Below are 17,347 nucleotides of genomic sequence, written 5' to 3'. Positions count from 1 at the left end.
TATGCTCTTTAGTAGAGACATATTGCTTCTTGAGATCAGTATTGCAGGCAACGCCAGTAAGTACAGTAGCAGATCTGCCAACAAGTCTGCTCTTACCACACAAATTAGACAGTTGATCAGTCGAGGTTTTGGTCGTAGTGGAGGCCGCTGTGGTGGATGTGGAGGACGCTTTGGAGCACGTAGGGGACGAGGTGATAGTTCACAAGGAGTTGTAGAGGAGGGTTCATCTTGTTTCTCTATCCATTGTCATTACTGTAAGGAGTCAGATCATATAAAATTCTATTGTCCTTAGCTATATGGAAAACAACTTCGGAGTGCACATGTGACTACAGAAGAGAGTCCCATAGATGATAATACCCGCAACCAACTTGAGCAATTTCAACTCCAGTTATTCCAGCAATTTAAGGAGACACAATTCTCTTATACTACAGCTACACTTGCCCGTCAGGTAAACCCATTGCTTGTCTTACATCGTCATCATCCTTTACTTGGGGTATAGATTCAAGGGTAACTAATCATATGATTGGAACTCGAGGTATATTTTTCTCGTGCACACCTATCACCTCCTTTTCTTCAGTAGTATTGGCTTATGGATCCACTACAACTATGAAATGTGTTGGATCTACCAATATTAGTACTATTTTACTTTCATCTGTGCAATATCTTCCTCGCTTTTTATTTAATCTCTTATCTGTCAGTAGGATTACTAAAGCATTAAATTGGCTGGTAATATTTTTTTCTACACTAATTTTTAGGCACTTAGGACGAGGAAGACGATTGACACTAGACATGAGTGGAACGACTTATATGAGCTGGACTTTGTCCTAGCCCAGTTGACCTGTATTAGCTCCACATCAGCCTTTGATGCACATTATCGGTTTGGTCATTCCCCTCTTTCGATTCTTAAAAATTTGGTTTCAGAATTTGAATCATGTCGAGTCCTTCGATTGTGAATCATGTCAAATTGGAAAACATCAACTGGTGTCTTACCCAAGTCATGTCAATAAGAGTGTTAGTAACCTGTTTGATTTAGTGCATTCAGATGTATGCAGTACATGTTCTGTTCCATCCAAACTCGGGTTTTAAAATTTTGTTAGTTTTGTGAATGACTTTTCTCGCATGACTTGGATTTATTTCCTGAAAAGTCGTTTTGAAGTGTTTTTTTATTTTTAAAATTTTCTGTACTGAGGTTAAAAGCCAACTTCATAATACCATTTAAATTTTAATAATAAATAACACTAATGAATATTTTGATAGCTCTTTCACAAAATATTTGGAAAAATAGAATTTTACATAAGTGGTCTTGTACTTACACACCCTAACAAAATGGGGGTGACTGAGCACAAGAACAAACACTTGTTGGAAATTGCTAGGACCTTGTTATTCCATCGTCAAGTCTCAAAATATTTTTAAGGGATGCCATTTTGATAGCTTGCTATCTGATAAATAGATTACACTCACCTGTCTTACAAAACAAAACTCCAATCTCCCATTTATATCTACCTATAGACACTTTTCATTTACCTCCAAAGATCTTTGGGTCCCTATGCTTTATTCACATAGTCAACGAACGAAATTAGATTCAAAATCTCTTAGGGGCTAGGTTGCATGGGTACAGGTACGAAACACGATAAATTTGACACGGCTATGTATATATGGTATGTATATTTGTGTATTAAAATTAATAATTTACATATGATCAATATTATTTTTTCATTTATATAAGATCAATATATAAGAAATAGATGTTAAGTGTAGAATATACATCCAAGAAGTGTATGAAGAGTGTTTTATATTAAACCACATATTATGTAATTGAGCATAAGCCTGAATAAACATATACATATATTTGAGAAGTGTTCAAGAGGTTTGAGTGCGGGTATAGGTACGGGTACGTGTCAGGTAGGAAGTACCCATGTAACATGGCTTAAGAGTATTTTTCTTGGATATTTTAGGATTCAAAAAGGGTACATAGGTTAGTGCCCCTCCTTAAATCGGTCTATTATTTTAGTGATGTTACCTTCTTTGAGACAAACTAGGACATGTTGACTTTGACAACTCCTTAGACCTTCCTAATGATTATGACTATTTTATTGTTCAAAAAATCACTGTCAATGTTCCTTCGAAGACTGCTGTACGAATTGATCTACCATTCAAGTTTGCGAAACCAGTTCAGCTTTATGTAAGATGTACTGCTCCGCAACCTGAGGCATCGTCCAAATCCACCCAAGAATCTAATATATTAGCAAGGCAAAATGTGACCATATAGCCAAATGCTTAGCCTACTAATGATCTTACCATTGCCCTCCGAAAGGGTAAAAGATCTTATTCTCGGTATCTTCTTAGACAATATGTCTCTTACTTTTTGTTATCTTTATCATATTATTATTTTATATCCAGTTGAAGATGCTTTTCATATACCTCCTAAGATCTTTGGGTCCTTATGCTTTATTCACAATCATAGTCAACGGACGAAATTAGATTCAAAATCTCTTAGGGGGTACTTTTTATATATTTTAGGACTCAAAAGGGGTATAGATTTTATTGCCCCTCCTTAAATCGGTATATTATTTCAGCCAATGTTACTTTCTTTGAGAAAAAACCCGGACATGTTGGCTTTAATAACTCCTTAGACCCTCCTGATGATTATGACTACCTTATTGTTCAAGAAAGCGCTGTCAATATTTCTTCGAAGACTGCTGTACAAATTGATCTACCATCCAAGTTTATGGAATCAGTTCAGATTTATGCAGTACATATTGTTCAGCAACCTGAGCTATCATCTAAATCCACTCAAGAGCCAAATATACTAGCAAGGCAAAATGTGACTATAAAGCCACATGCTTAGCTTACTGATGATCTTCCCATTGCCCTCTGAAAGGGTAATAGATCTTGCTATCACTATCTTCTTACATATTGTGTCTCTTACTCTTTGTTATCTATCAAATTATTCTTTGATATCCAGTTGAAGATGCTTTTCATTTATCTCTCAAGATCTTTAGGTCCTTATGCTTTATTCACAATCATAGTCATCAAACGAAATTAGATTTGAAATCTCTTAGAGGTATTTTTCTTGGATATTTATGACTCAAAAGAGTACAAATATTATTGCCCCTCCTTAAATTGCTATATTATTTTAGTCGATGTTACCTTCTTTGAGAACAAATCAGTCATTTTGCCTTTGATAACTCTTTAGACTCTCCTGATGATTATGACTACCTTATTATTCAGGAAAGCGCTGTCGATGTTCCTTTGAAGACTGCTGTACAAACTGATCTACCATCTAAGTTTACAGAATTAGTTCAGGGTTATACAGGATATACTGCTCCGTAGCGTGAGTTATCGTCCAAATCCACCCAAGAGTCTGATATACTAACAAGACAAAATATGACCATACAACCAAATGCTTAGCCTACTGATGATCTTCCCATTGCCCTCTAAAAGAGTAAGAGATCTTGTTCTCGTTGTTCTGTAACTATGTCTTTTACTCTTCATCATCTTCATGTTATTCTTTCATATCTTCTTTGGATTCTCACCCGATTCCTAAGAATTTGTCAGAAGCTCCTTCTAACTCAGGGTAGACGGCTGCAATGCAAGAAGAGATGATAACCTTCAAGCGAAATTAGACTTGAGATCTTATTTCACTATCATCAGGGAAGAAAGCGGTTAGCTGTAAATGAGCTTATATTATTAAATTAAACCTAGATAACTCTCTAGCTCACCTCAAAGATCGATTAGTTGTGAATGGATATATATAGATCTACGACATTGATTATATTGATAAATTCTTTCTTGTACTTAAGATGACATCTGTTCGCATTCCTTATTTCGCTTCTCGCTCGCTATCATTTGCCACTACATTAGTTGGAAGTTAAGATTGCAGTCCTCAATGATATTCTTGATGAGGAGGTTTATATGAAGCAATCACTCGGTTTTGTTGCTCAGGGGGAGTGCGACATAGTTTGCTGGTTGAAAAAAAATCCCTTTATGGCTTGAAGCAATTTTGTTGGGCTTAATTCAGATATTTTGCAGCAATTGTCCTTTGATCTTCATCGAGCACAGAAAGATCACTCGGTTTTCTAGAGATTTTATGGTAGGAAGCAGGATGACTCAAGCGCCTATGATGGAGCAGCAACAAGTCCTCCACACTCCTCCCAACTCCTCCAGCTCCCTCTACAATAGATGAGAGGGTCAAGTCCATACCCTCTATCTAGGTACCACAAGCCACTATGCCATGTGCCAGTCCCAAGTTGCCTGCCTGTCCCCTTCTCTTGAAAGATCACCTTAGGAATATCAAACAAAGCGACACATTTTAGTTGTGATATAATGACACTTATGGATAAGAGATTTACAGGAAAATGAGCATGCAAGACATTAGACAAAGTCAAAGTGCTGGTACATTTTACTGTGCCCTTACCAATCACGGGCTGGGCTGTACCGTCAGCTATCTGAATGCTCTCTGGTAGTGCTAGGTGAGTATAGGAAGAAAACTCCCTAGCAGCACCAGTCACATGACGAGATGCACCAGAATCAACTATCCAATCTGGTGATGTAGTGATAGATATAGAGGCAAGAGCAAGTGTATCACAAGTACCTGTGGTTGAGCGAGCAAAGGAAGCAAAGTTACCCCTGGATGAAGACGAGGTGGATGCATCATCTACCCCACTCTTCTCCTCACTTGTTGCTTTCTGCTTCCTCTTCAATGCCTCCAAAAACTCATGATCCTCTTCGGTAAAGGCCACAGTCTCCTTACTCTCTCCCTCTGCTACCATCAAATGTGCTTGGTAACCTCCTCTTCCACCTCTCCTACCAGCTCTGCCTCGACCACGACCCCCAACATGCGCCCTTCCACCTGTATCTCGCTCCTTTGGTAGCTTAGGACAAGCTTGCTTCAGGTGACCTACCTCATCATAGTTATAGCACTGTCGAGTCTCGCCCATGTACCCTGTGTTACCTGAGTTGGAGACTGCAAGCGCTGACTTCACTCCTGGAAGTCCAGCTGGCCCAACCTGTTGCCTAATCCGACTCTCCTCCTGTATCATGGCTGAGACTGCTTCCTCAAGTGAGGGAATCCTCGTCTGAGCCAGTAGCATAGCAACCCTCTGCTCAAATACCGGGGCCAGGCCCTGGAGGAACAGCATAACCTTGTCCTCTATTTCAATCTCAGAACACACAGAGTCAGTGCAACATCGTCGTCGGACCCTGAAGTGGTCCTGATCCAACTATAAGCGATCCAGCTCTATGGCATACTCCTGCACAGCCCTCTCCCCCTGTACCAAAGTCGAGATCTCCCTCTTGATCTGGTACACCCGCAGGTTGTTCCCAACACCATCGTAGGTTCTCCTCAGCTTCTCCCAGACATCCTGCACCTTCGCTATGCCATCCACTGTGGACGCAATAGGCGAAGTCAGTGAGTTCAAGAGCCAGATATATACCTACATGTGAGTCGAATTCCACTCAGCTCTCTCAGGTGCATTCTAACCCGGCTTCTCCTCTCTAGTCAGGTACCCCTCTTGACCCTTCCCTTCAGGAGTGTACCTCACTCGACGCGACCAGCTTAGATAAGTGGTTGTACTCTCGAGTTTCATATCGATCGGTGGCAACTCAACCTTCTGCTTCGGCTTGCTCTCACTCGCTAACATCTTGAATGCTCGCATCAGAACCATTACATCATCATGACTTAGCTTTGACATCACCTCAGCTAGTGGATTCGTGCTGCCACTCCCCTCCTCCGTCGTCATCGATCCGACTCCGATCACGAACCCTGGTCGGACAGATGATTGTAAATGAACCAATTTACCTAAACTTTAGGCTCTCAGTGTCCAGTCATTTATCTAAACAAGCTCAGACTTTCCACTTCTTTTAACTTTCCACTTCTTTTAACTTTTCACTTCTTCAAACTTTCCACTTCATTTATCTAAACAAGCTCAGACTTTGTTTGTGCTCTGATCACATTTTTTTTTGTTTTTATTTTTTTCTGTTCTTTGTTATCAATATTTTATCAAAAAAAAAAGGAACCAGAACCTGATCAAGAACCCTCATCCTCCCGATCCGCCCTCCAGCCTCCAGCCATGGCTCCGCCCACGATACCCGAGAAGCATGTTTGGATTGGGATGAGGACCTTGGATCTCTTAAAATTTCGAGGACTCGCTGATGAGGACTCGGCGACTCGGACTCGGCGAGGACTCGACAACGACGGCGACAGAGGGAACTAATGCCGGCGACGGCAGAGAAGCGGACGCGATCTTGAGCGTGGAGGGCGGAGGCCACCGGATCTAGGGCATCCTTAGGTCCGCCGGCGCTGTCCAGGCGGAGGTGGTGGCCAGGTGGGTGGAGGCGGCTCTAGGGTTAGGGTTAGAAAGCTCTGATACCAAATTGAAATTTTGGGGAGAAATGAAATCTGCGTCTTTTTTTTCATTGACCTCTTGGGCCTATATAAGGTGTTACATCTTACATCCAAGCCCCTATCTTTATACAAATTGCATATCTCAACAGTTTTAGGTCATATTAATTTTCAAATGAAAACATGGACTGGAATTGGCTTGGGTACTTCTGGAAGGATCTGAATGGCATACTCTACAGTTCAAGTTCAATTCCAAGAGGCTACAATTGAAAGTCTGCTCGATCATGATCCAAGTCATTTCCAACAGAGTGACAACAAAGCCTTTATCTTAAATTGTGTGGTCGGCGATCTGAGTCATTTACACTGCAAAAAAATGGAAAATCAAATGGTCTCAATGCTCCTTGTTGTCCATTCAAAAACTTACAGAATGAAAAGCTATAAATAGCGGGATACATGGCTTGAAGCATCCTAAAATGTTGATTTTTCTGCATGTGTTTAAGAGGTATATTAGGTGTTTAAGAGGTATAGTACATGATCTATGAGGTTAATCGACAAGTTTAAGTTTACCGTCATCACTGTGATGTGTTCTTTACAAACTTACACTAGTTTTTCCCCCCAGTTCTTCTCTTTGTAAGAAATGAAATCATTTCGTTTAATAAGTGACTGATTGAATCTTAATGCAGAGATGATGGCTAGCAAAGATCCTGTGGCTGCTGCTGCTCAGAAGTACAAACCAATACAGTCTGCTGTTCCAGGAACAACACTTGGTCCTATTCAAATTGAAGCTTTTCAAGGAGGAGGAGTATGTTTCTAAAGTTTTTCTATGTGACATTGTGCTAATTTCTTCAGAGTTTCAGTCTTGTTACTAGCCCCAGCAGTCTGATGTTTGAGTGCTAAGTCTGTTTAGTGGGTTGCTGTTTTTTCTATTACCCTTGAATATTGCTAAGGTTCCTTCATCATGTGTGTCCACACACTCATGATATTGGTAAGTTACTGTGGATGTCATTATTGTCAAACATCATCATCAATAAAGCTTCTACTACATATGTTTGGAGTTGGCTAAGCATAGTATGTGAGTTAGTTGGCGAATCGATGGCCATAGTATTGAATGTGGTAATTGTTAGGTCATATTTCTAGGACAAATTTTCAAAACAAACTCTTTTGCAAATTTATTCCCAAAAAACAACCCATATCTCTCTTATTTGTAAAAACCGACCTGGTTTAAATCTCAACGCTGAAACCAGGTCGGTTTTTACAAAAAAAGTTCCGAAACTTCACGGGAGTTGAACTCCCTTGAAGTTTAGCAGCTTTTAATTAAACTGCTAAACTTCACGGGAGTTCAACTCCCGTGAAGTTTCACAGTTCAAAAAATTTGTTTTTGAATTATGAAACTTTACGGGAGTTCAACTCTCGTGAAGTTTAGCAACTTAATTAAAAACTGCTAAACTTCACGGGAGTTCAACTCCCATGAAGTTTTGGAACTTTTTTGTAAACATCGACGGTTTTTACAAATAAAAATTAAAGGGGTCGTTTTTTGGGAATAAAATTGCAAATGAGATTGTTTTGAAAATTTGTCCTATATTTCTGTGCATTGACTTCTTCTATAGTAAGAGAATGATGCGATCAGTTCTAAGATTTTTGATGTATAAGTTCCCAGATTATAGGCTAGGTAGTATCCAATGTTTCGGAGTTTGCCTTGAGAAATCTGGTAGTAGGTGTGAGGTGACTGATCTAATTTTTGCATTGAATCACAACACCTACAGCAAGTGTTATGCTTGTGATTTCACGGGTGAGTCTAATTTTTGTGTTTTTTCAAATATTTATAAATTGCATGATTCGGTTGATGTAAAGGTAGTTGTTTTAATGAGTTTCAAGATAATTGTTAATCATTATTCTTAAATTTAGTTCCTCTAACTATTACACCAAAACTCTGAAGTTATGGTGAGGATCAAAGTTTATAGTTTTATATTAATTCTACCATGCCCCCGCAGGTTGAGCGTCCTTTTTTTTATGGGTCGGTGTCAATTTTTCGAAAATCCGTATTTAATTCGTGGTCGGTGGGATTTGAACCTGGGTTGCTCTGATACTATCTTAAATTTAGTTCCTCTAACCATTACATCAAAACTCCGAAGTTATGGTGAGGATCAAAATGATTATAATTTTATATTAATTCTAACCGTTATGAAATACGTAATCTTAAAATTGATAATACATTGATCTCGTTAGGAGAGAAAACAAAGGTCATGTATAATATGAAATTTCAAATTTGAAATTCAAAATTAGTTACCTTAATCACTAGGCCCACCTCAAAATAATGCCACATATAGCTTGAAATTTCAAATTTTGAATAAAAAATTTGTTAACTTAATAACTATTTTCTCCTAAAATAAAGCATAGGAGATCCCCTTGCCGCACCCGGCGGTCCATAGAGGAAGTGTGAGTTCTCGCTGACTGTGAGGTATTCCTTTGACAATGTCTTCGTAAACTATTGATTTGAAAATTTGTTATGAATTAAATAAAACATAGAACTTCTTTAGTTCTTAAAAAAATGTGGTCTTACCTAACTAAACCATCCAATATGATTATTTCTAAAAACATGCATAGTAGTTTTTTTATTTACTTCATAAAAAAAGTAGAAACAAAGGCGTGTATGTAACACATTGTGGAAAATTATTGAGGCTGTTTAATTCCACAAAGATGGTATAAATTAAATAATTGAGAATTTGTTGAGGTTTGTTAATTCCATATAGAAGTTAATATAAATTGTTTTTTGGTGCTCTAATAAAAAAGTGTTTTTCCACTTTTTAAGGTGATAAAAAATAAAAAATGGGCGGAAGAAAAGGAGAGTTATTTTTATCTTTCTTAATTATTTTTTTTAAAATTTATTGACCATTCATATATAATGGGGTGATCTGTACCATTCATTAGTGGTTAGGGCATTAGTTTGGAAATTATAACTCTTGTACTAATGGTTATGATAAATTTCCTATTGATTTTTGGTGCTCCAAACATGGAATTTCATTATATATATAATATATAATATATATTTAAAATATAGAATATATAATTAATAATATATTATAAATAATATATATAATTATAATAATATAATTATAATATATGTATCTAACATTATTATAGTTATGTAGTAAAATATACATATACAAAATACATAAATATTAAATATATATATAATATAATATAATATATATAATAATATATATATAAACATATACAAACAATATACTACATATATAGATATTATATGTGTGTATGTAATGATATATATGTATTATTAGAGTAGTAAATATAATATATATAATAATATAAAAATTCAATAATATATATATATATATATATATATAATATATATATCTACACACACACACACACAACACACAAACACACACACACACAACCACATATCATAACATTAGATGTATATTGTGTAATAATATATTATAATGAATGTCATATGGTGTGGTGTGTGTTGTGTTGTGGTGTGTTGTTGTGGTGTATATATATATATACACACGCTACAACATAAGATGAGTATTTTGATCCTTTACCATTCAATTAATTTCATTTTCCTATTTTTTGGATTTTCTAAAAATATTACAGTGAACTCCCTCCCACTTTGATTTGCTCTACTCATCCAAAAATCTAAGAAATCCATTATAGGTCTAAAATCTTTATAGGTCAAAATTTTAAAATAAGGATAAAGCATACACTATGAGAACCCAAGAAAAAAAAAGTCATAATATTATTTACGTTGAAACAACCAATGGTTTATGGGGAAAATGTAAAATAAGTAGAACTTTTAGAAAAAAAAAATTGCGATAACTTTCATATTATATTTATTAAAGTGAATGTTATATTGAACATAATTAATCACCTGTTTTCTATTGAGATGAGATATGATTTGTGAGTTCTATCTTTTTCACCAGTTAAACAAATAAAAGAGAAAATCAATGTGGTATATGATTGTTTCTCCAAAAAATTGTGTGAAAATGTTAAAAAGTTTAAACTGGACAATAAGAAAATATAAAATAAAAACATGCTATGAAAATTTAGGTGAAAGTAAAAGAAATTCGGTATAATATCAAGGGTATTTTAGAATTTGGGAACTGAATTCTAACTGTTCCAAAATTCTCTATTTTTAATTACCACAGTAAGCCCGGTGGGATAAGGGTATTTTATGAGAACTAAATTGAATCGAAATTTAATTAAAAGGCAGGAAAATATAAAATCCATGAATCATATCTATACGAATTAAAATTGGATAGAAAGACATGCAAAGTTAGTTGATAGATAAATGATCTTAAAAATTGAATTTTTTTGCCAAAATGCTATATATACAGAAATTGAAAGGAATGAAATTAGGTTTGGTAGATAGTTGATAATTTTTTGTTAATTGTTAACTGATATATATAAAAAACCCAAATTAAATATTGGGGGGGACACCTGGCAATATATAAGGCCTTTCGAGCAAACCACCAATTTCTCTTTATTTACAATGGGGAGATACATAGTATTTGTCACTAATTGAGCTGAAGTGCTTGAGTGAAGCAAAGGACCTTTCAACGAAGAGAAGATCATTTTTTATTCTCGAAAGTTTGAAGCAGTTGATGTTTTAAGCCACTTCTTATTAGCACTTGATTGTGGATGTTTTTGGTGATTTTTTGAACCTTTTTGGTCTTTTTGTTTTACACCATGTTCCATATAATGCATCTTTGGCTCGAGCTCCTATTGAATCTTTGCATCTTTGAATTCGTTTGCAACATATAGTCCCCACTTTCATATCCACCTAGTTCTCTTGTCTATTTGGTTTGCTTCAAATCTGAGCCCTTCCTGCCGTTCTTGTTAACATTGTGGCACTTAATCAGCATTCAGTCCTTGCCCAATTTGTGTTCCTATACCTAAACATGATTAATTAACTGTTTGAATCTAGGCTTATACTGATTTGTTTGAGATCCAATAATCACGACTCTACGAAATTGTGATTGTTTTTCTACACCCTATATCCTGGTCCCCCGTCTACTCATGCTTACATTGTTGGCTGTTCTGTGAAATCAAAAGCTCTCACTATAAGTGTTTTCTTGAGATATGACATCTTGCATACAACAGGATTGCCCTGCTTTTCAATTGTTTCATATAGCCAGTTCTTGACTTTCTTTCATATAGGGTTCAGTTCTGATTATTACTATATTCATTCCAACATATTTTCTTTATTATACTTAATGACTGTATGACGATAGAAGACATGATTTCGAATTTTTTTAATTACTATTTTGATGATTCCTGCATTTTCTTTGTTTACTATCATTGTTTTGACTCTTTTTCAAGATTTAAATACTTTTATTTGATTATACGACTTTTTCTTTGCTATATCATTTAACTGATGTTAAATATAATATTGCAGAAATTGTTTGACACACCAGGAGTGCACCTTCATCACAGACAGGCAGCAGTTGTTCACTCTGAAGATCTTCCTATTCTTGCACCTCAAAGCCGTCTCAGAGGGCAATCATTCCCTGTATGTTAGTTTGTTTTCCCCCATTTTCTTTTATTTATTAGATTCTAAACACAAAGTCTTTTGTTTTAATTTGCTTTCTCATAATTTTTGATAATTTACAGGCAGTTTCAGCTAAGAATACAGTGGATAGTCCACATGCCATTGGTTTGAATGGGTTCTCGATTTTCTGGGGTGGCCTTGTCCGGATTGATCTCCTACAGGTCTTCCAAGTTATCAACGTCTATGTTTACTGGTTAGCCTCTTTGCATTACGTCTAACCATGCATTTTTTTCAGGTTCCTCCACGTACACGTTTGACCTTTTATGGACCTCGTAAGTTAAAGATCTCCACAGTTCAGACTGTTGAAGCTGACAAGTTTTATCAGGTAATAATATTATTATGATATACTTGAATTAAGCTTTCTTTCTCATTTTCCTTGAAGCCTGTCCACGCACAAATAGATTCTGTATGGTATATAGAGAAACTGAAATGGCACATATAATCAGGGATGCAATCTTTTTTTTTCACATTAGGTGGTAGTTTCTTCCAGAATTTTCAGTGGTTGATGATGTTAAGCTCCTCTTGGAAGCAGCCATTGTGAAATTCATTCTAGAGCTAAGGCAACATGCAGTTTGGCTACCGCTGGTTCTCCAGACACGATATTCCCAATCAATTAAAACTTTAAAGTGGTGATGATTAGGAGGATATATTTTAATTTTAGTAAAATGATTCTGCCATCAGATTTTGACTAGTAATCCATATAAATTATATTATAGAATTTTGCCAATACATACCTGAAGAAGATTTCAAATAAAAAAAGAGGGCAGCTGGTTGATCTTATGCTGGTGCAAAACAAGAGAGATATGCATGTTTTACTTATTAATCAACGAATAGTTAGCAATATTATGACCGTGGGTAATTGAATTTCCTTGTAGTCTTCTATCCTTATGAACGCATTTATTGTGTCCTTAAGAAAGTATGCTATGCGGTAAACAGCTCTGGAAGGAAAAAGGTGAATCAGTCTGTTTCAGCCGTTAGTCTAGGGATGAAAACTGATACTCTTAGTGTATGATTATATTTGTGGCTACCCTGCTCTGCTCATGAATCAGTTTGCTCTGCTCTGCTCCTGAATTCATCACATTGACTTTATGTAGGTCAGTTACAAATAAAGTAAATTGCATATTAGTCAAAAGAAAGATGAAATCACCAGTATATTTATGTAATACTAAATTTTCTGTTTTATCATATGTCATATCACAGGTTCAATTCTCAGTCTGGCAATGCACGCTAGTTTCATTTCTTTACCTTAATTTCTTTTAGTCTTACTTTTTTTTGGCCTCCTGGTCTTTAGAAAGAGGTTGGAGCCACATTGACGCCGCCCACTAGTAGACAAAGAGAAAGCTGGCTAGGACTCCTAGCAGTACGCAAGTTGCAGATAAATTATGAATATGAAAAGAGGTAGTATTCTTCTGTTTCAGTTAATACTTTTTTAACAATTTGACCCTATGAAACATTAGCAGTTCACGGAAAATTTTATTGGGCCTGCATGGCAAGATGGGAAAAACATAAATTACTAAATACCATCAAACGAATGTTGGACTGATCCATAGTGAACCCGAGGAGTGGTGAACAAACCATCACAAGGATCAAGGCTAGTATCGAGCTTCCTGAGCCTTTTACTAAAGCAAGTGGGAACCTGTAACTTTATACAATTCACTTCTGTTAGTCTTTGTGTTTTGGTTTATTGGCTTACTACCCAACCATTTGGCAACTGTTCAGGACTAGGGATAGTGCTCTTGTTATGGCAAACATGCTAACAAGTGATTAAAACGCCTTAGACAAATAGGAGCTTAGGTACCTTAGGCTATCCAACCGTTTTGCTTTATATAAGCAAGATCATTTTGTTGACTGTGTTTGTTTTCCTACTGAGCCCCTAACACTTATACCACAACGGATCATGTGGGGAACCTTAAGATCAGAAGGGCCTTAACGTTCATTGTAGAAAGGGTTAATTGCAAATACACCCTCTAGACTGTAGAGGGTTGCCATTTAATGCCTATATTTTTTATCGGCACTATTTGTACGCATTGTGTGTTAACGTCAATGTGTTGAATGGAGATTCTCTGCTGTTTCAGTGTGTTGCAGAGTCCCCCTATTCTCTTATATGTATTGAGTATACACACTTTATAGTACAAGTACATATAGCTAGGGTTGGCAAACGGGTTGGGCGGGGTCAAAACTGACCCGATTCATTTATCAAATAGGTTACCCTTACCTGACCTGAATGACCCAATGAACCCATTTAAGTTGGATGGTCCAAGCAATTTCTGCGAATACAATCTCAGCCAAGAGAAACTTCTATATCACTTCAAATACAATTTCAAAGACATCTTATTCCAATTAATTTCCGGAGAAGTGTAGTATTTCATTGTAAAGCATAAAAGAAAAAGCTTCATGTTGATGATAACAAGGTGTAAAATTATATTGAATTATAGTTGCTAATTACAGAAGTTCATTCCGTATCTAAAAATCAAAAGAAGAAGTAGTAGAAGAAGAGGGAACACCTCTCAGCAGTAATTCAATCGTCTAGTTAACAAAATATGGAAGTTTACCTCTTCGAAGAAGAAGTAATAGAAGGAGGGCTATTTGAAGATGGAGGTGCCCTATTCAAGGATAGACCTATAATATATCTATCAAATGGTATGGTACGTACTCTACTGGTCTTCTCTTATGTCAGTTGCCACCAAACGTTAGGAGGGGGTCTCGTTACTACAGCGATACGAGACCTCAAAATGGATAGTTAAGTATGCCATGGGGATTCATCAAATTGTACAGAGTAAGGACCAATACAACCACTATTGCTACTTCCCTGACATCATCGGGACTAAATTTGGTGATGAGTTTGAGTATAGTCTTGGAGCTGAGGGGTTTACTAGTTTAACCAGCGATTGTTTCAACTGGCTAGTAAATATTAGGCCTAGGCATCTCGTCACTCGATTGACCGAGACAGAGTGCTATATTGAGCCCTATCTCTTTCCTTTTGCAAGTATTGAACTTAAATCAGAAGTCTTTCATGACTATGACTTTTGCACCTTTTTCCATTGTTGATCCTTCAATTTCCATTGAGGACTTGACAAAGCTTGAGTTTGCTGGGGATGCAATGACTTTTGAGCTCCCCATAGAAGCTAAACCGGGCCAACGTTGAACTTGAACCTCAAGTTGAACAAGTGAGCGGATCTTCAACTATGGTTGAGAAGTTGGCCAAAGCTAAAATTGCTGTCGTTAGTGACGAGTCTGCGATCACAACTATAACTATAGCGATGGTCATATGGCTTCTGAGCCATTAGTTGTGCCAACTCAAGCTTTGCCTACGCTCTTTGATGTTTCAAGCATGTTAGGTTTGCTTGCTTCACTCTTTAGGCTAGCCGAGGGCTAACTTTTGACTGTTTCAGCTGCTTCTCCTACCATGATTGAGGCCTTGGCCATTGCAACTAAAGCGAGCTCATCGAGGCAAGTGACGATTGAGATTCTTTTATCTCCGGACTCTGATGATTCAGCTGAGTCGGAGATCCACTTTTTGATTGAGAACATGATGAGGCTTTTTAAGTATTAAGAGGGCTCTGGCTAATGGTAAGGTTTTATCCGCCCGTACCAAACACTTGTTGCAGAGTGAGCTGCTGGAGCAAAATGCGCCTAGCCTTATTAGACGATGATTGATCGAGTGGAACTCTGCTTTTTGGAGTTGCAAATTCTTTATGAGGCTAATGTCACTGCTATTGTAGATGTCGAGTTCCAACGTTGATGGTGCACTGCCACAAGCTCAACGAGATGGCTTGAAAGGAGATAGAAGAGGTCAACCAAAATCTAAAAGAATTGACCATTCACCTTGTCGCCATCGATGGCAAAAACCCTAAAATATCTACTGCTGCTTCTAGCAGGCAGGCCACCATTGATGAGGCTGAGACTACTATAGCTCAGGCATAGTCCACATTAGAGGCAGGTCAGAAGCAAAATGAAGAGCTCAAGGCCAGTTCTGTGAAATTAGCTAATAAGCGAGCTCAAAGAACAACATGTTTTAGGATGAAGCAAGCTCGATTGGATGCATTTGAAGCTCAAGCAGTTCCAGCTAGTCTGGAGGCTTTGGGAGAACAAGCTATTGAGGCGGCCATCAATACATGCAAAGCTAGAATGGCCAAATGTATTAAGAGCATTAGGTCTTTAATCTACCAATATCTTAGCCTATCTTCATGTTACATTTTTTTGAACTAAACTATTTGTGATAATTTCTCTCTTTTTAGTAGCAACAAAAAATTGCTTTTGATTTTGAAGTCAGATGATAGAAATGTAATGCTAATATATATCATACGAAGTTTAGAATTGTTAACAAACTCTTAAAGTGAGCGAGTTGTGGGACTCAATTCATCAATAGAAAGAGAGGAGTCGTCGAATGTGTAATGTTAACGAGTTGATGAGATAAACTGATAGAGGTGTGATGTTTACATACTAGATTTGTAGAATGGGTACCATTCAGAGGTATATTGTTTAACATAATAGTACTAAGGAGTTTGATGGAGGTATAGTGTTAACGTGTCAAACGAAATGACTGATAGAGGTGTAGTGTTAGCTAGTCAGATTCAAGGGAGTCTAAGGGAGAACTATCGTTTTGAAGTGTAATGACAACTTAATGGTATGAAGCATCAATAGAGGTGTATTCCTAACCGACGAATTTTAGAGAGAGGGATTGATAGAGGTGTAGTGTTAACTAGTTGAATCCAAAGAAATGCAAACTATTGAGATGTGTAACATTAATATGACAGTGTCAAAAGATACATATAGTCAAATAGACGTGGTGTGAACTTGATGACTTGCTGGGGAAAATTTTAAACGTAATTGATAACTCTATGGAGAGATGAAAAAGGCAAAATTCAAGGCTAATATTTTTTTAAAAAAAATCTATTGATTGGTATCATGAGCCTATTACTATTTGGGTCGATCAGGTGGCCCATTTGAGTAGTCTGTCTTTACTACAAATAGGCTTTTTCATTATGGATAAAATTTATCTTTAGTCTTGTGTGTCATGATCATGGGTCCATGGATAGCTAAGCCCAGGTCTCCTTTAAAGAATCGTTGTTTGACTCTCTTACTAAAGTCTTGATATCCGAAACTAGTACATCTCGATTTGTTGTTGAGCTTTGAATCTCAGTGGTATCATAGCTTCACATTCATATACCAAGGAGAAGGGCATAGAGCTTGGGAGTGCGAACCATTGTTTGACAGTCTTATTGAATGCTCTGGCCAGACTATTAGTAGTCAGGTTGTATGCTATAGAAGCCACATCTTGAATTTTAAATTTATTATAGAATTTGAAGAATGGTTGGCTAATAAATTGAGGCCCATTATCATGGACAATTCTTCGAGGGATGCCAAATCGATAGGTGATGTGGTGTTTTAGGAATTTAACCACATTGGATGTTTTAACTTCTTTGAAT

General features: G+C 36.8%; 1 protein-coding gene across 2 annotated transcripts in view; it reads left to right on the top strand.

Annotated features, from left to right (window-relative positions):
* LOC109822646 (putative nitric oxide synthase) overlaps nucleotides 1-17,347 on the top strand; it is a 42,495-nt gene that overhangs the window by 13,442 nt on the left and 11,706 nt on the right. The window contains exons 8-12 of one of the 2 annotated variants that reach the window (XM_020388880.1): nucleotides 7,027-7,145; nucleotides 11,766-11,879; nucleotides 11,981-12,079; nucleotides 12,154-12,243; nucleotides 13,210-13,316. In XM_020388880.1, the coding sequence (XP_020244469.1) occupies nucleotides 7,027-7,145; nucleotides 11,766-11,879; nucleotides 11,981-12,079; nucleotides 12,154-12,243; nucleotides 13,210-13,316 (529 nt within the window). The remainder of the gene's footprint in view (nucleotides 1-7,026; nucleotides 7,146-11,765; nucleotides 11,880-11,980; nucleotides 12,080-12,153; nucleotides 12,244-13,209; nucleotides 13,317-17,347) is intronic. The other variant, XM_020388885.1, reaches the window with a different exon arrangement.

Source organism: Asparagus officinalis, chromosome 1 (assembly GCF_001876935.1).
Source record: "Asparagus officinalis chromosome 1, Aspof.V1, whole genome shotgun sequence".
In the NCBI taxonomy this organism is placed as follows: domain Eukaryota; kingdom Viridiplantae; phylum Streptophyta; class Magnoliopsida; order Asparagales; family Asparagaceae; genus Asparagus; species Asparagus officinalis.
The sequence above is the reverse complement of the archived record's forward strand: the minus strand, read 5'-3'. Positions and strand labels throughout refer to the sequence as shown.